Genomic DNA, 22,875 nt, shown 5'->3' on the forward strand with positions numbered 1-22,875 from the left:
AATTACTTCATTATGCCTTAAATTGAAAATGAATTTCCTCTGCCTATGTGTAGTCTATGTGTATAAGACTATTTTTGGAGTAATTTTTTTCTTCTAAAAAGCAAATTGGCCCCAGATATGCTGAGATTCTGAATAAGATCTATTAGGATTTGGTTAACATAAGTCTGGTCTAAAATATTAATACTTCTAAGATAACGTTTAGAATTAATGTCCAGAGAGCTAAAGCAGATGCTTGCTTAGTTAAGTCAGCTGGTAAACAGAGAGTAGAATAAGGAGTATCCTTTAAATCCTTCATCATCACTTTTTAAACATACATAAAAATTTCCGCCTCCGATCTCAGGCCCTCAATTACCACTTCAGTGAACCATTTACCCGTAGAATTCCCATTCCTATCATCTGTGTCACTCATTATCATTTATTGCCTTAAAAAGACCCTATTTGGGGATAGCTTATTCTTTTCTTCCTCAACCAGGAAAAGATATCTCTCTGTATCTTATGACAACAGATGGTTGATCATTCTTGAAAACCAATTGGTAAGTCAGAGATCCTTTCGTGACTTCAAGCCTAGATCACTTTTAAGGGGTTCATGGCTTCCTGTAGCCCTTTGCTAATCAACACGTGGCCCACAGACCAGCAGCATCTGTATCACCTGGGAATTATAAACATTGACTCTCAGTCCTTACCCTAGACCAAATAAATCAGAATCTATAATTTCACAAAATCCCAGGTGATTCATTTGCACCACAAAGTTTGAAAAGCACTGCCCTCATCTTCACTAAACTACTGCACCTTAAAATAAACTGCATAAATGTGAGCCCTTTTGTATTTTCCATGGGCTTCCCAGAATATGAAGTAAGAAAATGCAGGCAAAGAAAGGACTGGCTAAGACTTCTGACACCACTTTAGCATTTTAACTGTGTTAAATATGATAATCAGTGGTACCAACTGGCTTCATATTATAATGCCACATGTGAGAGACTAGGAGACCCTTAAATACAATTTTGGAAATGTCCATGGAGGCTGCAGTCTGAGGCTGGTGGAGTACAAGCTGTTGTAATATTAGAGGACTATTGATTTAAAAAATCTTCATATCCTTAGACTCAATAATATTACATTGAGGAATTCATCTTAAAGGATTCTTAAAACATATTTCTCTCACTAAGCCTTATTTGCAAGGTTAGGCATCCCAAATTGGAAACTTGGAAATCGAAATGCTCTAAAATACAAAACTTTTTGAGCATTGACATGGTACTCAAAGAAAATGCTCATTGGGGCATTTTGGAGTTTTAGACTTGGGATGCTCAATAGGTATAACTCAAATATTCCCAAGCCAGAAAAAGTCTGAAATCTCAAGCATTTCATGTACTGAACCTCTAGTAGCATGTATTTGAAAATGAGCTATTTGTCTTATAATAGGAGATGGGTTGGATAAAAGATAGCACATTCCTATGTGTTATTTTCTAAAAGCTCTCTTCTAAAAGACCATAAAACCTCATGTTTAAAAGAAATATATTCATAATATATGATTTGGTAATTAAATCAAGTTATAAAACAGTTTGAACCCACTTTTGTAAAGTATATGATGTGATGTGTATGTGTATAAACTTATCTTTCATGGAAGCAGGAATTTTTAAGTAGCAATTTTAAGAACACAATCTATTTGAAAAAACAAACACACACATTCTTTGATTTGAATTCTGCACCAGAAAAAAGGGAGAAAGGTAGAAACACACATAGATACGTTGGCTTCACAGTAGAGTATTTTTTTTTGGCTTTGTTACTGCAATGTCTTCAAGTGGAACAAAATGAAATCAAGTAGAGTTGGTTATATTTTCAAAGCCATACAACTAGGGACCGATGTGGCACCAACACATCGGACCACCCCAGATACAGCAGCAGAATTGAGACAGACTGCAGCAAGAATGCAAGTGGCCAACGCCTTGATGAGCATGTCCTCGTCATTCGCGCTGATGAGGCACATCCCCGCCAACCTGGTGGCCCTGTCCTTTCCTTTTCCCCCTTTCATTCCACTTACAGTTGACAACATTGTGAAACAATGTACATCTTAGCTAAGAGCCATACCACACAGTTCTGAGATAGAATTTCAGCACGTTTACTACTACTATTATTATTACAACACTAAGTAACAATGTTTTAAATTCATTTACATACTTTACTACTCGCCAGATGTAAGGGTGTGTTCAAGTCCTTATCTTTTATAGTCAGATCAGCCTGGGCACTGTTCACCAAAATATCTATAGAAAAAAGGCAAAAAGAAGGTTACTTAGACTAGATGCTAATCACATGCATTTTGAAGAAGTAACTACAAAAATAATAACATTTATATCAGTACAGCTCACATAATCATATTTGATATTTTCAAAGAGAAAGGGGGCAACTTATTGTCATATTTGTTCCATCCAAATCTAAGGTTGACAGCCATTTATTTTAATTGCCTTTACAGTTCATTATTTCCAGTTAAAATGAATCCGTTGTTACATTTGGTTTCTAAATGTTGGGAAATTTCACTGCAGAAAGATTAGCTTGCTTTGACAAGGCCCGCCAACCGTTAGATAACAGGAAACTAAAGCTAGAGCAGGCAGAGTCAGGTGGCTTAAATAACACAGTTAATGGCCCTTATTCACATGTATGTACAAAGAGAATAACTGATTACAATGTTACATAATTTGGGGTTTTGGACAGGTGTAAGTAGAGTCACACAACGAGTACATACCCACGGCGCCTGCCTGCCCGTTCTCAGCAGCCATCATCAGTGCTGTTTTCCCTGAATTGTCTACTGCGTTCACTTGAGCATTGTGTCTCAAAAGAAGCTGCAAGCACTCCACATGATCAGCGAATGCTGCCGCATGAAGGGGTGTCCTGAAGATTTAAACCAAATACGATTTTAGTTTCCTTTAAACTTCCATAGTAATTGCCCAAGCAACAAGTCCAGGTTGTTGTCTTGAGGGTTTAAAACGTCTTGATTTATAGAGGTAATGATTAGGCTCCCTGGGAAGAGCATTCAAGGTAGACATCACAGTGTCCCCTATGTGAACAGCACCTTCTAGATTTGGGGGTGTATGTGGTGGCCCTGAATTAGGGCTGAATAGCACCTTTATGGGCCCCTTAATCTTAAGTACCAGTGACTTCACTGTCACCTTTGAGATAGATTCTTTCTGACTAAATAAAAATTTCAGAATCTCACATCATTTAATGCAGACAGTTGATTTCATTCAGAGAATAATTTGACATTATTTATCAAAATTAAAAACTCCCAACCATTTAGCTAAGTAATTCCACTTTTAGGACTTTATCTTGTAGTCTACTCAATCATATGTATAGACACACATGAAAATGTTCAATGCATCACTCTTTGAAACAGCCAAATACTGGACATACATATTCTTCAACAGAGACAGGCTGAGGAAGTTATGGTATATCCAGCTTCAAGAAGAGTACGATAAATTTGTGTTTTGGTATGGAAAGATCTCCAAGACATACTAAATTCACAGAATTGTTATAGAATGCCCCCTTTGCTCAAAAAGAACATATGTACACATATAGTTTTTGTTAGATATCTATAGAAAATATTTGTGAGAATTCAAAAATTCGGAAAGAACAATGTATAGTCATTTTCTTTGCGGAAGAGGCTGGGAATTCTGGGTTCAGAGGGACATTTCTTCTATCATATTCCCTTGATAATATTTAATCTTCTAAAACCATGTCTCTATATTACCCTTTTAATAAAAAGAAAAAAAACCCAGGTATTTTGCTACTCTGCAGCCAAAGAGCAGAGATTCGTCGAGATAGAAGGCATGCCATCTTAGGCTCACTCACCTGCCTTTGTCATCTCTACAACTGACGATACTGGCATCTATGGCCCCAAGTAACAAGGATGCACAATTCTCATGATCATTTATTCTAAAATAAAAAAGGATTTTAATGTAAAAATATTGCTTTTTGAAAAATTATATCCCCCTCTTCCCATGCACGATGTATTTAACAATCTGATGCAAGTATCTGTGGTCTATGTTTCAATGGCATACATGCTGTAACCCCTAGCATTTTCTTCAAAATCTCTACAACCAGGTAGGAGTTTATTACACACCACTTACGCAAAGCACCATGTTTGGTATTTTGGAGATATCAAAATGGAAAAGACATGATTACTTCAGATTTAAAATGACTGACTCCTTGTTACTTATGTTTTATTTATCGATCTATTCTCTGACCCCAATATCCTTCCAATCAAACGACCTGGCTTTCATGTGGAGCCCAGAGACAATGTGGAAGTATCCTCAGGTCTTGGGCACCACAGGCTGACCATAAATGCCCAGTTGAACCCACATCCCTGGGCCATGATTTAAAGTCACTGTATCCTCTGAGCAATGGTTCACACTGTGAGACTGGAGCAAAAATTACATTTACCAAAAAAGACTTAAAAACATATGAAAAATGGAGAATTATAATACATGCAAAGTCTTTCTGGCCTAAAATGGCTTTCTTCTCATCCCCGGGCATATTGTTCTCAACTCTTCCTTATTTTTAGAATTTGGCAGATAAATGTGAGTCACACTGGAAGAGTTCTTCACATAATGGTTATCGTGTCTCTCAGCCCAACCCTCTGTGAAGTTTTCCTAAGATGGCATGTGAGCTCACCAAAAACATCTCCTGGAAAATCATCAACATTAGGGAATCACACTTTGCTATCAGAGCTACTTGTCTTTAGCAGTAAAATAGAGTATTTCACTCTTATCTGTAATCTAAAAGCTTTTCCCTTCCCTAAAAAGCAATTTCTCTATGTGTAGTTAAGAGAATTAAAACAATGCCATTAACTCCAGCATTTCTACTTACATTGCACAGTGCAGGGGAGTAAAGGGATTACCAATAAATTTGCGAAAACATTTTTGCTCCAAAAGTACCTCTATACAGTTTTCATTACCTGAAAGGAATTTAAAAAAATGTAAAGTCTCCAAGAATGAAATTATTCAATACAATCTTTTTTTTTTTTTATTAAGTATTAAATCCTGGCTTATGAGTTTTCCTGAACTGGCTGAATATTCATTCTCAATGGAATAAAGTTAACAAACACCAAAATGTTATGAACTGTGTTTGCAGATGTTCTCAGACACAATGAACAAATACAATTGTGAAGGCCGCATGTTCTGCTGGGGACAGAGTGATAAGGCACCTCATTTGGAACCAGAAGAGGGTCTATGTTACTTTCAGCTCTTGATAGTGATGCCTAACAGAATCATGCCTCAATCTGCCTATAATTATAACTGGAAAGTTACCTTGCATGCACAAGAACAGGTTCACTTACAGAGATGTACTCTATCAGTGAAGGGAGAAGATACGATTAGTAGAAAACTGTGGTTGACAGATGCATGTGAAAAGGCTTTCACTGTAAAATACCACGGAAGCATTTTAAATGGCACCAAGAACAGTTCCTGGCACATCATAAGTATTTTTTTAAATAAGTAGATAAATTAATGTAAAGAATTATTTTCTTTCCCTCCTCTTTTTATTATTTATCTGTTTATTTTTACAATTTTTTTTTTTTTAGACGGAGCCTCAAGTTATCCCCCTGGGTAGAGTGCCATGGCATGACAGCCCACAGCAACCTCCAACTCCTGGGCTCAAGCGAGTCTCCTGCCTCAGCCACCCAAGTAGCTGGGACTACAGGCGCCCGCCACAACGCCTCGCCATTTTTGGATTGCAGCCATCATTGTTGTTTGGCAGGCCCGGGCTGGGGATTCAAACCTGCCACCTTAGGTGCATGTGGCTGGTGCCTTAGCTGCTTGAGCCACAGGTGCTGAGCCTATTTTTACAATTTCAGATTCATATGAGGGTACATGCAATTAGGTTATGTAGTTTGCATTTGTAAAGCCTGAGTCACTGCTGAGTCCTTCACCCAGGTAGTGTGCCGTATACCCCTACATTGATTGTTCTTATTAGGTGGGGACTTACCCAGCTTCTTGAATTTAATTGTATTTTTCTCTTGTGTGGGCCTATAGTTGTTGATCTACTATTTTTCAACATAATATTGAGTACATGGGGCCAGGTGTGGTGACGCACGCCTGTAATCCTAGCACTTTGGGCCAAAGTGGGTGTGATTGCTTGGGCTCAGGAGTTCAAGACCAGCCTGAGCAAGAGTGAGACTCTGTCTCTACTGAAAATAGAAAAATTAGCTGGGAGTTGTTGCAGGTGCCTGTAGTCACAGCTACTTGGGAGGCAGAAGCAAGAGGATCACTTGAACCTAGGAATTTGAGGTTGCTGTGAGCTACGATACCATGGCACTCTACCCAGGCCAACAGAGTGAGACTCTGTCTCAAAAAATAAAAAAAAATATTGAGTGATGGGATGCTTGCTTTTCTGAGGAAGTATTTTCAGTAAAATGACAAATAGTTTCCAAATCAACTCAATTTGAGTTAAGTAAGGTCCTTGCTGTCAATTTTCCTATTATATGATCTAAGGCAATTTGTTTGGGATCTCTGAGACTCAGTTTCCTACATATAAAAGTTGGACTAGGAATACTCGCCCTACCTATGTCACAGTGGTGGGAAGTTTACTTAATAAAGAACCTCAATGTGGCTTATGAAGCAATATATATCCTGCTGACCACAGTGTTTAGCAGTTTGAGCATCTTGTATTGTCTCTTGGGAAAAAGCTGATTATTCCCCAGCCTTACCAAGCTTTCCCTCATTACGAACCTAGTAAAAAGGCTCTGTGTGTTTCCTTTGTAAGGTGGGAAGGCATTGCTATTTGGCTTTGGAATACAGATTGTCCTGAAACCTCTTCTTGGCTCAACTCAGGGCTAAATTAGCATAGTTCCCTTATGATCTACCTCTGAATGATATAGAATGGGCAATTTGAAGGATAAAATAAAAATCAAGCCTTTCTTATACCTAAAAGAAAAGATGACACTGCTTTTAGGAGGATTAGAAAGCATATGAAGTTAACACATATAAAAAGCTCCTAGCCTTAGGCAAGTTATTATATTTAGCTTTCTAGCTGTATGCTAGAAAATTCTCACTCAAATACTTCCAGATACCTCAACTCCTCTGTTAGTATGAATCCCCCAAAGACCTAGCTTAGGGTAGCATCTACACATACCATCCATTAGATGGGGACTAGATGAACCCCAACCTAAAGAATCTGTGTAGGTAGGACTGGAGATTACGGAACTACTTTCAATATTTCAAAATGCCCAGTGAATGGGATTCTGGGGAGAGGGGAGCTTGAACCTCACACCTGGAGGGAGGCTACCTTGAAAGCAGGGCTTGCTTAGCCGAGGACCGATCCTCTTTGGCTGCCTGTACCTGGAGAGGTCTCAACACAGAGCCGCCTCCCACCAGCCCTGGGGAGAGGACATGGTCTGGGCGGGTTTGTTACTTGTCATTACAATCATCACTCATGCTGCATCTGCCCCTGCTTGCCGGCTCTCCAGGGTCAGACAGATCCCACAACTTGACCCACATGTGGGCCCGGGAACCCTCATTCATTAGTGGGGGAGAAAAGAAAAAAGGAAAGATACCACAATTCTCCAGCGGCAGGGAGGAGACAAAACCAAACTGAAAAAGTAAAAAAGGTGGCTCTTCCTGAAGCAGAACCAAGAAGAAAAGAGGACTGTAATGAAAACATGAGAGGGCTTAAATCAACATCATTAGAGAACACACGCCAAAAAACACTTTCTAAAATGCATAATCACAGTTTCTCACTTAAAATTTTAACAGAAGAATTGAACATATAAAAATTAAACTACCTGTAGAAGCAAAGTAAGAAGTATATGGGAAAATACTCATATCATCTCTGAGTGGGAGACCTTTTTAAGCAAGATGGGAAACAAAGATTTCATGAAAGAAAAATCTGACAGATTCCACTACATGAAAAACTCAAATTCTCTGCATGGAAAATGACATCATAAGCAGGGCACAAAAGCATTTGCAACATGGAGGATTCATATCACTAGGATGAGATGCTCCTCCGAACAGATGAGAAAAGGTAACACAGTAGGAAAAAAAGGGCACAATGGATGGAAAAGGAAGTTTCCAGAAGAAGAAACACAAATAGCCAATAAGCATGCTATTAGAGAAATGGAAATAAAATTAAAATGAGATGCTTTTTTTTTTTTTTTTGCCTTTCAAATTGATAATAATAAAAAAGGTGACATACTGGGCTAGCAAGAGTGTGGGAAAATACTAACTTTTGTATACGTGTTGGATGGAACAATACTTTATGATGTCTTTTTGCAAAGCACAATGGTATAATTTATTAAAATTAAAAAATATATATGCCTTCTTACTTAATAGTTTAATTTCTGAAAACATATCTGACAGAATTGATGGTACCACAATATGCAGACACACATTGTTACACTGTTTATAATAGAAAAAGACCCTGCAAACAATCTGAAATCCATCAACAGGGATATAGTTGAATAAATAATAAATTTTGGTGTATATACAGCTATAAAATAATATACAACTTTTAAAAGGTCAATCCATATTGATACACATTGATTTGTAAGGATATCTGTAATGGAATTTTAAGTAAACACCACTAAAAGAGTATAGCATGACATTTGTCCTATGAATATAATTTTAAAAAGAGATGAACATTCATTTGTTTGTTTATATTCCCAAAGGAAAAATTATGAAAGATACACATCAAGTTACATCAGAAAGTGGGTTTGGAAATGAAAACAGTTTTCCCGTAGACACCAGTATTTTTGAATTGGTAAAATTAGCATGTATTTACATTTTATTCAAATAAGTAAAATAAATTTTTTTAATTCTCTCAAATAACAAGTGTAATAAAATAAATGGGGAATATGAAACATAAAAAAGCAATGAGGTAGTGCCTGTGGTTCATAGGAGTAGGGCGCCAGCCCCATATACTGGAGGTGGCAGGTTCACACCCAGCCTCTGGCCAAAAACTGCAAGAAAAAAGAAATGCCAGTGGGGATGGATAATGTGTGCAAAAATATGGTTAGAATGAACAATATGTGATATCGCAACAAAGTGACTACAATCAACAATAAGTTAGGGTATACTTTAACCCTAAAAGAGTGAAACTGGAATCTTCCTAACACAAAGAAATGATTTTTGTTGGTAAATGCCTGAAGTGATGGCCATTACCCTGATTTGATTAATTTACAGTGTACATCTGTATCAAAATAGCACATGTACCCTATGAAGATATATACATAATTAAAAATAAAAACTTTGTCTTTATTTTATTTTAGTTTTTGAGGTTAAGTGCTTTTTATTTCATTCTTAGTTACTATTTTGATCCTCTTTGTCTTTTTGTGGTATTGGGATGGGGGCTCAGCTTTTCTCTCTCACTGAGAACCCCCTTCAGGGAGCTAGTTCAATTTGTTTTGGAAGTAGAGTTTATGATTTAGCCCACATACACAAAAGTTGTTACTGCTATTGCTTTTGAAAAAATAAAAAAAATTTAATTAAAAAACTAAAAATGCCAAAAGATAACACATTTACTGGAAATCAATTGGGACAGGTTATGCAACAATTTTCTGTTGTTTTTAGCTATATTATTTTAATTCCTTATGGGATCCCTGGTTATCTTATGTAGATCAGAAACCCTGATTAAAGCTAGTTATTTAAGCTCATCAGAAGTTCTGATTAGGAGAAGGGGAAAGTGAATTTTTACTTAATGAAGGCATTGTACTGGCCATGGAAGGGGGACTATAAAAAAAACAAAAACAAAAAGTATTATGGGTACAGAAAGATTGGAAATTATGGCTTACATCAGCATTTTGCTATGTCTTCATCTCTACAGAGTTCAGGGAGGTCCTGGGGTAGGCAATCTTAGTGCAATCAGTCAAATGGCAAGCAACTCACCATTGTAACAAGCCCAGTGCAGGGGTGTGTAGCCTTGGTTATCTTTGAAACAACAGTCCTCCTCGGAAACAGCCATCTGCAGCAGCTCACTCAGCCACGTGGCATGGCCACGAGCAGCTGCGTAGTGCAAGGGCGTCCTCCCTCTGGAGTCTTTACAGAGAATTGACACTTCTTGTTCCAGTAGCATTTGCACACATTCCTCGTGTCCTGTCATAATCTGATGCATGGCAATTAAAAACACAAAACAAACCTCAGAAGACTCAGGAAGAAAAATAGTTGGCTACATGAGGCTGGGCTCAGAGCAAGTGGACAGATACCTAGGCCTTAAGAGAAGCAGACTCTGCCCCACTTCAAGGATGGGATGCAGGACAACCCCAGCACGGTTCATTACAGAAAGTCAGTGAACAGCAGCACTTTGGAACCATCGCTTGACTCTCCAAACATACCCACGAAAGGTATCACGGTACAGTGGTGAACCTCAGTCTCAGGAAGACATGAGTTAAATCTTAGCTCCCCGTTGGCAGGTCAATTGGCCTCCCTGTGCCTCACTTTATTCACCCATAAATAGGAATAGTAATAATGACCTCAGATGTCGTTGTGAAGACTAATGAGATATAAGTAAAAGTTGCCAGCCTGATGCACAATCCAGAGGAAGTGCCTAAGAAATAAGAACTGTGATTCTGACAATGACCACACAGAGACCCTCTTTTTTTCATTGATCAGTCTATTCGGCACCATCCCCAAAGGGCAATTTTATAATTTCTGCTTTTGTCAATTTTATTTATTTGACATGCTTTAAAAAACAATTCAGCTGATGTGTACAAAAATTGTCCACAGGATAGATATTTTGGTATCATCTGTAATAAAGAACAATGAGAAATAGCATGACTACTCAAAACCAGGTAATCACTGAAATAAATTACAGTGTCTGATCACAGTGGAACATTGAAAATGGTGTAGGAAAAGGTGTCATTAAAAAGTCCTTGATTTATGAAGATTTAAAAAAACTGATTTGAAATAATAGCTTCTGTGCTTTCTCTTTTGGAAATTTAAAATAAATTTCTATACAGAAAAAAAAAAAAAGATCAGAGATATATGTACACCAAAAATTGGTTATCCCCAGGAGGTATGATTATCAGTGATTATGATTTTCTTCTCTTTGTTCTTAAAAAAAAATTGCAAATTTTCTATCATGTACCTATATTATGTAATCATAATCAGTTCAACCATGTTCAATCAGTAACCAGTTCAATCAGTTCAACCATGTTCAATCAGTAACCAGTTCATAATCAGTTCAACCATGTTCAATCAGTAACCAGTTCAATCAGTTCTACCATGTTAGACTAGGTGTTCTCTAACATGAAATGTTAAGAGGAGACTTAAGAGTATCTTCCATTATTTTGCCTTTGCAAAAAAAATTGTAATTTCTTTCTGACTAGCTGACGTTAACTGCTTATATCAGGAAACAACATTTTTACAAAAAATTCTTAAGGGAAAAAAACAGAAAACAAGGTCATTGGAAGATTGCTTGACTAGAACTGAGAAATATATACATACCCCTCTGTGTAAAGCTGTGCATCCTAGGATATCAACAGCATCTACATTTGCTTCCTTTTCAAGTAACAGTGAAACAGCATCAATATGTCCATATGCTACTGCAAGCATCAGTGGGGTTCTAGAGAGAGAGATAAAGTAGGCTTTTAAAAGACAGACTAAAAAAATACCACTTCCAGTGAGAGCCAGGTTCTCTCTCTTCTTGAAAATTGCTTACTATTTTCTGACTGTCCCCAATTTGCTATCTGCTATGTAGAACAAGATATCTGCCTCTGCTCTAATTGTCACATGGAATGGTATCAGTGGAATGATGCCTAGGGATGAAGCAGGGAACGTTCTTTTTCAAAACAGTCATGTTAACCTCATCATTTTCAGAACCCTGTAGCATTTACTAAATATCAGTCGGGTACGGTGTGTGTATGCAGAAGACCCTCTTGCTTCTATCAGAACAGCTCTACAGTCATAGTATTCTAGGTATGTTGGACTCTGTTCAAGATTTCATTTAAACAAAGCTTCTTTCCAGAAAAGTCTGACGAGTCTTGGGGGGAGAAGGGATCTGAGATGGGAGCTTCAGACTGTGCACTAACCCATACACCAAGGGCTAGTCACTAGTTACTCTTTACATTTCCTATTTTTAAGAGAAGACTGGGTGGGGAATAGGCCAACAGATCAAAATTACTTTGAAAAAACAAACTTAAGGAGGAATAAAAATCTAAAGAATTTTCATGATGGAGATAATCTCTTGAGGTCTAACTTACAGCCATTGGAAATAGCAGCTTCGGGAGAGGATAAAAATAAGTGGGAAAGGGAAGCAAAGGAGAGAATATAAAAAAAGAGCCAGGAAACATGGCCACAGCCATAAAAAGGTGATCTTTTTTCATCAAGATAGGCACACACACCAGCATGCTGTAGTCTAAAAGACCACCAGGATGGTAAAATAGGACAAAGGAGGGTTTTATTAGTGATATCAGTTTGCACATGAGGAACATAATCTCCTGCAGAAGGTGCTTCCTCTTTGAAGAGAGAAAAGGCAGGTTTTTAGGCCCCACAGGGTCCAGACTACTCAACAGGTTTGAGGATGAAAAGCTATGCATATTTACGAGGGGATTTGAGTGTATGCACAGAGAGTAAACATATATGTAACATATACCCTATGTTCACTTTGGGGTGTGGTTTTAGCATTACAATGAGGTAGAATTTGGCTCTTTACAAAGGTAAATGATGGCACACAGAGACAGGTTTGTGAGCGGTTTGTGTAAATTGGCTGAAACCGGCTTAAGGTCTGCTGTTGTTATCAGAAAATAATGTTTGTAAGGCCAGTCTTCAGTCCAATTAGAGTTGGCAGTAAATCAGAGTTAGGAGGGCCTGAGGGTTTGGCTGAAGCTCATACTACTAGGGTGTTTTATAAGACTGTGGTTTTTCTTATAGCTGGAAGTCGCCATCCCAGCTGAGCCTTGAACCCTTGCCACCAGTAGGTAACTTTTATTTCTTTAAATTTAGGGTCCATCTTGTTCGATAAAAGAACACCTATTTTGGTCTCTCAGATTACAATACATTTCTTGGATATGCATATTCTACATAAAACCACTTCGTGTATCTAGGGCCCTCACCCAGGAATTTCAATTCCCCCAACTTCTAGGTGCAGCAGTCAGCACTTTTAGCTGTGCGACACACCAACCAATACCTATTGTGACTGCTATATTAACCCAAGGCCAAGTGCAGGAACACTTACTGTCCTTTGGCATCTTTCACGTCCACCACTTCTGGGTTGTCTGCAATGTCTAGCAATAGCCGTAAACACAGTGTGTGACCGTTAATGACTGAAAAAGAAAACAATGGACAGTCTTTTAATAGAATAGCACCACATGTATCCCTCAAAGTGAAATTTCCTTGGACTTCAAATCAGTGCTTTTCTTGTTGCTGATAGATACCCCTTGGTTTCTAGTTCATGACCGTTTCATGGCACAGCACAGTGGTCTTCCTCTTTCTTCTTATCAGGGCACTTCCATCCTTACCTTCCTTTTCTGGTTGTCATGTTGAGGAAGCTTTTTCCTTAAACTTGATGTCTTATCTCCTTGCACAGGACTGATAATCACTCCACACAAGTGAGTTCCACTTTTTGTTCCTCTAAGAGAGTCACCCAATCCTGTATAATCATCCTGTGTGTACCCTGCCTATGGCCATTTTAAGAAGAAGGAAGAAGGGGATAAAAAAAAAGCAGTGGAGGGAGGAGTGGGGAGTGGGGACCAGGGAGGGGGGCGGGGAGGAGAGCAGAAGAAGGGAAGAGATAGAGAATAGGGCCGCCTCTTCTCCCAGGTCATTTAACATTGAGGTCGACAGTCCAGCAATAGTTCTGATTGAGTAGGGTTGGCTAAAAGCAAGAGCTCACCCCAGCAAGGTGTACTCATGATCCATGTATTCACTGATGTTGGTGATGGGCTGGCACCCTCAGGAGACACAGATGGGCCTTCTACCACTGGGGGACACCTCTGTCCTGTGCTCCTCAAAGCGTAGTTGGTGGTTTCTGCATCTTCCAGCATTTGGAGCAAGCTGCAGCCAGGCTCCTGCTCCCTCCTTTCCTTGGCCCTCCCTCCCCAGCCCTGCTCTGACTGCACCCTGCAGACCAAGGCAGGGAATACAGCCCCACCTGGGCCTCTGACAGCTGGGGTGGGAGCACAGGGACTTGCCCTTGTGCTCCCCGGCAAGATGCCTCTTTTAGGAAGTGTGGTCCCATGGGGCTGGGAAGCAAACCTCCTGTGAAGATAATCCATTTTCCTCCAGCTCATTGAACAAGGCTTACAATAGACTTGGCTTTCCACTTAGGGAATAAGATGAGAATAAATACTGTTAAAAATTCCAAACGTGATCTTCTCTCTTCTCTGAACAATATGAACACTATAAAATAAATTGCGTTTGCCATGCTATGGATGTGGAGAGGGAAGGGAATAGAGGCAGCTATGTTAGGTTGATAAGGCTCTCTGAAGAGCCGACTTTTCTAGTCCTTTTTATTGCTTGCCAGTCACAAGGGAATACTAATTTAGAAGTGACATATTTTTCAGGGACAGTGAGTACATATCAGAATTAGCCTCCATTCACCAACACTACTCAGATGAACTGCAGGAGCAACACCCACACTGTGCAGACCACCGCTTTCGGTCCATGCTCAGCAGTATTCCATTTATGTATCTCAGGGGGAAATGTCATGGAGTGGAGGGCAGGTAATACATCGTCGCTGCTGTTTGGTTTTTGTTCTTAAAACGACACTAACTCCATTACCATCGGTGAAACATGGAAGGAGTATAATGTATGCCGAATAGGAAATGATTAACAAAGGAGTGACAGCTAATACTGTGGGCAGTGGGTTCAGGAAGATACAAAAAGAGCATATTTGACTGATCCCTCTTTCTATATCAATTTGATATTCTTTAAGTAGTCACGATCGTAACAGGTAGTTTGAATAATATTTGTTTTTTGGCTAAATATAAGAAGAAAAAACCTCTAAGTTTATATCATTCATAAAGAGTGTGGGACAGCAGAACAATTTCTAGAGTTGTTCCATTTTTTTGTATAGTATCTTTTTTTTGTTTTTGAGTTCTACTATGTCACCCCCAGTAGAGTACTGTGGTGTCACAGCTCACAGCAACCTCAAACTCTTGGGCTTAAGTGACCCTCTTGCCTCAGCCTCCCAATAGCTGGGACTACAGGCTCCCACCACAACACCCAGCTCTTTGTTGCTGTTGTTGTTGTTGCAGTTGTCATTGTTTGGCAGGCCAGGGCTGGGTTTGAACCCGCCAGCCCCAGTGCATGTGGCTGGCACACTAGACACTTAGCTACAGGTGCAAGCCTGTATAGTATCTTTTTGAACTTAGCTAATAGCCTTCAGGTAAACTGAGGTCCCCTACACAAAAGCATAGCCAAACTTAAACTTTTGTTGGTTTCCCACACACTATGTTTTTTCCCAATTTGCCTCTTAGCAAAATAGATGCTAACATCTTCAGGTGGGGCTGCCAAGTCCAGCCACAGACTAGGCCAGCCTTTCCTGCCTGTGAGTGACAGCCATTTTTCATGCTGCTCAAAGACTACAACTGTCACTGCAATTCTCTGTGCCGAAACCTCTAATAATCGTCCTGGCTCCTGCTTCTCACAGTATTCCTAGGAATAATTGACCTTTCAAGTGAATTGAAAAAGATTCCGTCTAGGTAAGCAGACCCTCAAAGCCCAGGCTAAAGCTTTTACACAGCAGACATTTTGTGGACATTCCAGTGACAGCCTGTGTCTTTTTTAAGGAATGACATCAAGAGAATCCAAATGGAGTGAGTCTTCTTGACCACTAGGGGGCTTCATGGGCCACAACCTATATCACAGTGGTAAGGAATGACAGATTGTTCTTCATTGTTTACCTTTAGTAGAGCCGTTTTCCATAATCCAAATAGACCCTCTAAATTGTCAGTAATTATTTGATAACTGAGTAGGATGCCTGCCTTAGTAAAAGCTTGAGAAAGGAGAAAAAAAAATAAACTTTATACCAATAATGCCTAGGGAACAAGAGGACTAAATATGATGGGAAATAAGAATTTATAATCCAAGCATGCTAATCACTACTGAACTCACGACTAAAATGTTTTCCAGAAACAATCATCTCTAGGTAATTAGGCAATAATCAGGCTTTTTCAATCTCCATATTATTTCTCTTCAGTGGCTTACGGGTTCAGGGATGTAGATGGAAATACTTATACAAAATCTATCAGTTCAAGAAAACTTTCCCAAGTATAATAACAAGAATCATAAAGTCTTTTGATAAACTATCTTTTTTTTTTTTTGAGATGGAGCCTCAAGCTATCCCCCTGGGTAGAGTGCCATGGCATCACGCTCACAGCAACCTCTAACTCCTGGGCTCAAGCGAGTCTCCTGCTTCAGCCTCCCAAGTAGCTGGGACTGCAGGCGCCCGCCACAGTGCCTGGCCATTTTTTGGTTGCAGCCATCATTGTTGTTTGGCAGCCCGGGCTGGGGATTCGAACCTGCCACCTTAGGTGTATGTGGCTGGCACCTTAGCAGCTTGAGCTACAAGCACCGAGCCGATAAACTATCTTCACTTCCTTAGTACACCTGTTTTCACCAAGTAAGATAGTTATCGCTCTTTATAATAGGGTATTTGTCATGCTGATCAAAGGCTAATATCACTGAATTTCCTGAGCCCACCAGTATTTGTGCCTTAGCTGAGCTAGAGACTCTTCCACATTCCCTTTGTATCTGACACCACACCTGTATGTGGCTTGACACAGTTTTTCACGTGCGTGGGAGAAAAATCCCAGAAACGGCAAATTATTAATAGCAACTTTTTGATATATTCATGGACTTTTATCTAAGAGTCTCTATTTTTACATGTGATGCATCAACACTCAGAACAACAGCTGAGAAGCATCATCGAGGCTGAGAGGATGATGCTGATTAGGCTGCTGCCTGATGACTCCTTATATGAATGACCCTGAAATATAACTAATTTTATGCTGTAAAATGCTGTTTGATTTTGGTGTGTTTTGTTCTACGTAACTCATTCCAAAGGCTGCATTATACCTTGCCCTTTGTTCAGAAAATTTTGTGGTAGCTTTTGGCCAGAGGTTTTGAACTGTCTTTTTAGTTAAGAAGACCAGAGTCTGTCTGGGCAGAGAATACCAATCATCTCCAAGAGGACAATATGCCAAGAGAATGAGGGTCTATCTGATACAGAAGGAACACTGATATTTTTTAAAAGAGAGATGAAAGATGCTGCCATCCTTTTATTCAAATGTCAGAGTGGACCACCAAACCAGGATTACAAAGCCTACCTGAGGCATGAAGCGGGGTTCTTTTGGTTACATTGTCTTTCACAAAGATGGACGCGCCCTGATTGATCAGTGCTTCCACACATTCTGTGTGTCCCTTAAAGGCAGCCAGATCCAGAGCAGTGCGGCCTTTCTCGTCCCTGATGTCCAGGTCCACCAGTGACTGCAGAAGGACTTCCAAGGCTTGATGGTGCCCATTGTAGGCCTGAAAAGAAGAAACCGATGATTCACATGCCCGCTCACCTCAAATCCCACAACAGACCGGGCCTCCAAGCTCACAGGTAAAGGACACTCCAAAGAGCACATCAGAAAAACGTGTGGCATAATGATCAAAACACAGGCAGACTAGAGAGTTAGACTAAAAAACTGTAACCCACAAACTTCACAGTTCCATACCAATTTCTTAGTTTGGAATTCTTTCCTTTTTGTCACATAATTTTCTCTAAAGGCATTAAATGCATTAATGTCTTCTTTTAATGATTTACCTAATAATCTAACATAGACTAAATGAATTCATGTATGCTTAAATCTGTCAGTTCAGTCCTAAACATACTGATGTCATCAGGATTTGTTTTCAGGAGTCTTTTCTATTAAGAAACATAAAGGGGGCGGGGAACTACTAAAAACATTGTGCACTTTGGGATTCAACAGAAGCATGCGCTTTCTGTCACAGCAGAACAGTTCACTCATTTCTTTTTCATTTCACTAATTTCTAACCATGTGACCTTAGGTAAATTTTTTAATTTCACCTAGAGCTTGTATACTCATCTACAAAATGAGAGCCATAAAATCTGCCTCCCAGGGCTGCTATGAAGGAGAAAAGAGATAAAATTGCACAGGCTTTGCATAATTTCTTTGATGCTTCTTCTTTATTTCTTCCATTGATTATAATGAAAATATAGAAACTATTCCATGTGCCAGCACCAAGTTCAGATCTATTTTGAGGTCTTATGCTATGTCAAGATTAAGAGGCTAAAAAACAAAACTAAAAGTCTGAAGGATAATTTTTATTGAGTCTATAAAGGAAAAAAATATATACACACACATACACACCTACATACACCACGTAGATAAAAGATATTGAAAATAAAAAAATAAAGGGAATAAGGTTATCTGGAGGAAAATCTGGGTGGAATGTAGTAACCTACGTAATAAGATATGTAACAACCCATGTAACAGCTTATGTAGTAACAATTTATGTAGCAACCCAGGTAGAAAGATAGGTTTGAAGAGACAATGTGGTGGTTGACCAGGACAGGGGGCTTGCAGGGACAAAGAGGCCGCCGTTACTGGACTTAAAGAAACAGATTGATCAGCTGTGGAACGCCAGTGAAGGGGGCTGGGCTCAGGGGCCCGGCGCATGTTCTCAATAAATAGGAGCTGCGGAGGTTGCTTGGGGCCTTTTGGCAGACGCGCGTGGGGAGGCCCACCTCCTGCAAGCTTTGAGCTTACAATCCATTGTCCGGCCTGCTTCCTGGGTGATGGCACCCACAGTGGGGAGGGAAGAAAAGAAATAGAGAGGAAAAGCCAATTGCAGCATCTTAAGTGACCAAAGCCCCCCTCATGTGTCACCTGTGCTTTTCCTTTTTCTAGTGCAACCATTAGTCAAGCCACAATTTATTTGAAAAAAGGCTTAGCACAAAGGACTAGTTTCTTTAATATACAAAGAGTTCTTGGGAACCTTTTTTTTTTTTTTTTTTTTGAGACAGAGCAACCTCAAACTCTTGGTCTTAAGTGATTCTCTGGCTTCAGCCTCCCAAGTAGCTGGGACGTTAGGCACCTGCCACAACACCCGGCTATCTTTGGTTATAGTTCTTACTGTTGTTTGGCAGGCCCAGGCTGGGTTCAAACCTGCCAGCTCCAGTGTATGTGGCTGGTGCCCTACCCAATGAGCTACAGGTGCCAAGCCTTGGGAACCATTTTTAAAACTAGGAAACTATTATGCAAAAAAGCAGCTCACAGGAAAAGAAAAATAAAAGGTAAAAAAAAAAAAAGAAAAAATAGTAAATTTTTAAAGTTTACTTATTTTTCAACAGGTTGGCAATGATTAAGAAGTTTGGCCATGCTCAGTCTTAAGACATGGTGGATAAAAAGCAGTCTTATACTCTGTTGGGAGTACACACATATAAATTGGTATGACATTTGTGAAGAATGGTTTAATAACATCTACCAAAAATTTTAATAAGAGAAACTAAATTGCAGACAGTACATATAGTGTGGTTTATATAAAAAGCAATTATATCCACACATATCCATAGCTATATCTACAGACACTTCTATATTCATATAAGAATTTCAGAAGGACACAGAAGAAGCTATTGATGGTAGGTCCCTTGAGAACCAGGAGGTAGAGTGATAAAGATATGGACTTATTTCACTTTTTCTTTTAAAATATAGCTTGAATTGTTTTCTGAGTATATGACAACAACAATAATAAAAACTAAATTTAAAAGGATCCATAGGAATAAAGAGTAAAGATAGTTTTTTAAAAAAATTTCTCATTACATTATTTTTGTAATTGATTATGGTTACTGTGCTATATATTAAATATGTACATTACATATAACTGATGTTGATGAATCTCAAGTTTATCCACTTCTCCCTACTTCTCCCTTGATTTCTGACTTATATATCCGACTGCCTATTGATATTCCCACTTGAATGTCTAATAAGCATCTCAGATTAAATTCTTAATTTCCTTCCCAAAATATGGTCCATCTACAGCCTTTTCCATCTCAGTACATGGCAACTTTATTCTTCTATATAATAGATGCTCAGGCCCCAAACTCTGGAGTCATCTTTATCTTCCTTCCTCTTTAGGCTATGGTCCTGAGGCTCTGGGATAATAGGTGAGTAGGTCTGAAAAATAGCCCTTCTGCACCTTTCTCTGCCTTGGCACAGGGATGTGTCTGCTGAAAGGAAGGGGACACCTTTGCTAATTCACAGAGTTAAGTTCTCAGGCATCCAGCAAGAATTCTTATTGTCATTTACACTCAGATGCTGTGTGACCTGCAGTGCCCCTCCCAAGGCTCCATCACATCATCTCTACTCTTTGTCTAAAATTCCACCGGAATCTATCTCCTTCTCACTGTACCACCGTCCTGTTATGCTAAGATTACAGTAAATGTTCTCTTCCCAGTCTTGTCCTCCTGCAATCTACCATTGATAGAACTGTCAGGTAAAATCTTTTAAACCCAAGTTGGATCATGTCACTCCTTCCTTAAAACTACTCCTGCAATCTACCATTGATAGAACTGTCAGGTAAAATCTTTTAAACCCAAGTTGGATCATGTCACTCCTTCCTTAAAACTAGCCTACTTCTTCCTTCATTGATACCAAAACTTTCCCTGAACAATTAGGTCCCCAGGTCCCAGCCTTCTATATGCCTTCACTCACTCTGTTCCAGCCACACCTGCCCCCAGCTCTCTCTGTGGTCAAATGCCTGCACCTCCTCCTCTGGGCCCACTGCATCTGTGCCTTCTGCTCCCTCTGTCTGGAGAGCTCTTCCCCCAGAAAGCCACTGGCTCTTCTGATGAAATATCATCATATCAGGGAGGCTTCCCAGAGGAGTCCATGTAGAATTGGATCCCCTCTCCACTCCACTTACCCTGTTTCACTTTGTCTTCATAGCACTTACCACACATGACACCCGGCATGCATCTCCTGATTTGTTTACTGTCTATGACTGAGTGACTTTAAATGGGCTGTTCACTGCTGTGTCTTAGAATGCCTGGCACAGAGTAGACACTCAACAATTATTTGATGAATAAATATATGAATATAATGACTGATATATTTATTAGTATTAGTGGTAGAAATATATTTTTTAAATAGCAATTATTCACTGACAGCTTTTTATGTGCTAGTCACTATGTTGAGCCCGTTAGCATCTCATTCAATCATTTCAAACATCCTTTCTTTTACTTATAAATGAACAACAACAACAAGAAAACTAAAACAAGCAATGTTAATTAACTTGTCTGAATTAACTCAGCTAGTAACAAAATCAGGATTTTTGAACCCAAACTCAGTGACTACTAAAACCCATGCTTTTAGCGACTGTGTTATAATTTTTCCCTAGTAATTCCATTTAATTGAATTTCAGACAAAATACTTTTGTCTCTGTGTGGAATAAAGACAAAATACTGGAACAGAGAGCTGAATAACAAGCATTGAATCAGAAACCTAAACTTCTCTAGAATGCTCATCACAGAGGCAAAGTGACTTGAACAGAGCTGTGAAGGTAGAAGGTACATGCCCGAGACTAACCTTGGGACTACTATTCTCTATACATACTGCCTTTCTAAAGACAGTAAATAAATTCCTAAAATAAATTTCTAACAAAAATGTCGAACTTTCTGATCTATACTTGCAAGACATAACTGTGTTGGGATAGTAAGCCTTCCTTCTAACCTAAATTCCAACAATAGCTAACTTTAACTGAACACTCCCTGTCAGGCAGTGTGGACATGCATCAGCTCAACTGATTCTATCAGCAAACCATGGTTGGAATACTCTTGTTAACCCCATGGTACTGATTAGAATACAGAGGGCAGAGGGGTTATCCAGGTCTCCCATGGTTCCATGGTTTTATGGAGAGGAGCTGGGTTTCAAAGGTGGTTGAGGGTGATCTCAGAGCGTGAGCTATGGGCTCTTCTCAAGCTTATAAGGAAAGGGTCCAAAATGGCCATGTGGTAAATGTCTTCCTAACCTTTCCTGATAGGACATTTCAAAAATACACAAGGAGGAGAAGATGGCATAATGAATTTCCATTTACTTTTCATGTAATTCTGCCATGATCAGTTCAGGCCATGGAGCATTTTAGGCCAATTTGGGAACATCAGTCCTTGTGTAAAGGCTTTAGTAAGAGCATCTGGATCAGTTGTAAACCAGCCAATAGCTCTTTACTCTGGGCTTGAGTCTGTTGCTTAAACTTTAACTTAATTTGCTTAAGTTAAAGGGACTTAAATATTAAAATGGAGTGAGGCCTGCTGGCAATTAGGAAAGCTTTAGACGAAGTTTCAGAACTAAGGGCAATGAAGAGAAAGAACTGGGTTCTCAACAGAATCCATGAGAACAATGGATCCATCGGAAATCTCAACAGCTGGAGCTTTTATTTGCATAACATCATTTCTTAATTTATATTTTTCAAGTGGATGAAATGCTTATGAAATTCACTGGGCTGATAACCCTGGAAACTCGAATCATTCAGCCAGGAAATAGTAACTTAAGGCAGGTCAGGCTTCCTGTGGCACTCAAGGTTTGGGGGCATCTGGTACCATTTCACTGCTAGAATGCTTCCACCTAAGAAATCATGTGCCTTGGGGTTTATCCAGTTAATTGCTACAGAGATCCCTGGAGATGGGATATACTGTGGGGTTCTTGAAGTAATGGGCATACTGTGGGGTTCTTGAAGCAAAGAGTTTTTGTTTAAGTGTTAGCATTTAGAAGGAAAGGATAAAATAGTTCCAGAAGAAACCCACAGCAATCGTCCTGGTCAAAGTCATCATCGTCAGCTCTTGCCTGATTTTGCTTTGCTTCTGCTTTTGTTCCCTTGCAATTAAAACTCAACACAGCAGCTACCGTGATACTTTAAAACAAAAGTCATGTCATGTCATCTGTTTCCTCAAACTGTC

At 39.3% G+C, this 22,875-nt stretch overlaps 1 protein-coding gene across 2 annotated transcripts in view; it reads right to left on the minus strand.

Annotated features, from left to right (window-relative positions):
- Positions 1–22,875, minus strand: part of ANKRD44 (ankyrin repeat domain 44) — a 195,866-nt gene that overhangs the window by 8,492 nt on the left and 164,499 nt on the right. For both annotated transcript variants that reach the window (XM_012809197.2, XM_023516908.1), the window contains exons 17-24: positions 17,243–17,444; positions 13,150–13,237; positions 11,421–11,538; positions 9,864–10,080; positions 4,855–4,942; positions 3,838–3,921; positions 2,735–2,880; positions 2,173–2,255 (exon numbers count right to left, since the gene is read on the minus strand). In XM_012809197.2, the coding sequence (XP_012664651.1) occupies positions 2,173–2,255; positions 2,735–2,880; positions 3,838–3,921; positions 4,855–4,942; positions 9,864–10,080; positions 11,421–11,538; positions 13,150–13,237; positions 17,243–17,444 (1,026 nt within the window). The remainder of the gene's footprint in view (positions 1–2,172; positions 2,256–2,734; positions 2,881–3,837; positions 3,922–4,854; positions 4,943–9,863; positions 10,081–11,420; positions 11,539–13,149; positions 13,238–17,242; positions 17,445–22,875) is intronic.

The sequence above is a fragment of the Otolemur garnettii genome, unplaced genomic scaffold, assembly GCF_000181295.1.
Source record: "Otolemur garnettii isolate 467f Iridium unplaced genomic scaffold, OtoGar3 scaffold00100, whole genome shotgun sequence".
Lineage (NCBI taxonomy): Eukaryota > Metazoa > Chordata > Mammalia > Primates > Galagidae > Otolemur > Otolemur garnettii.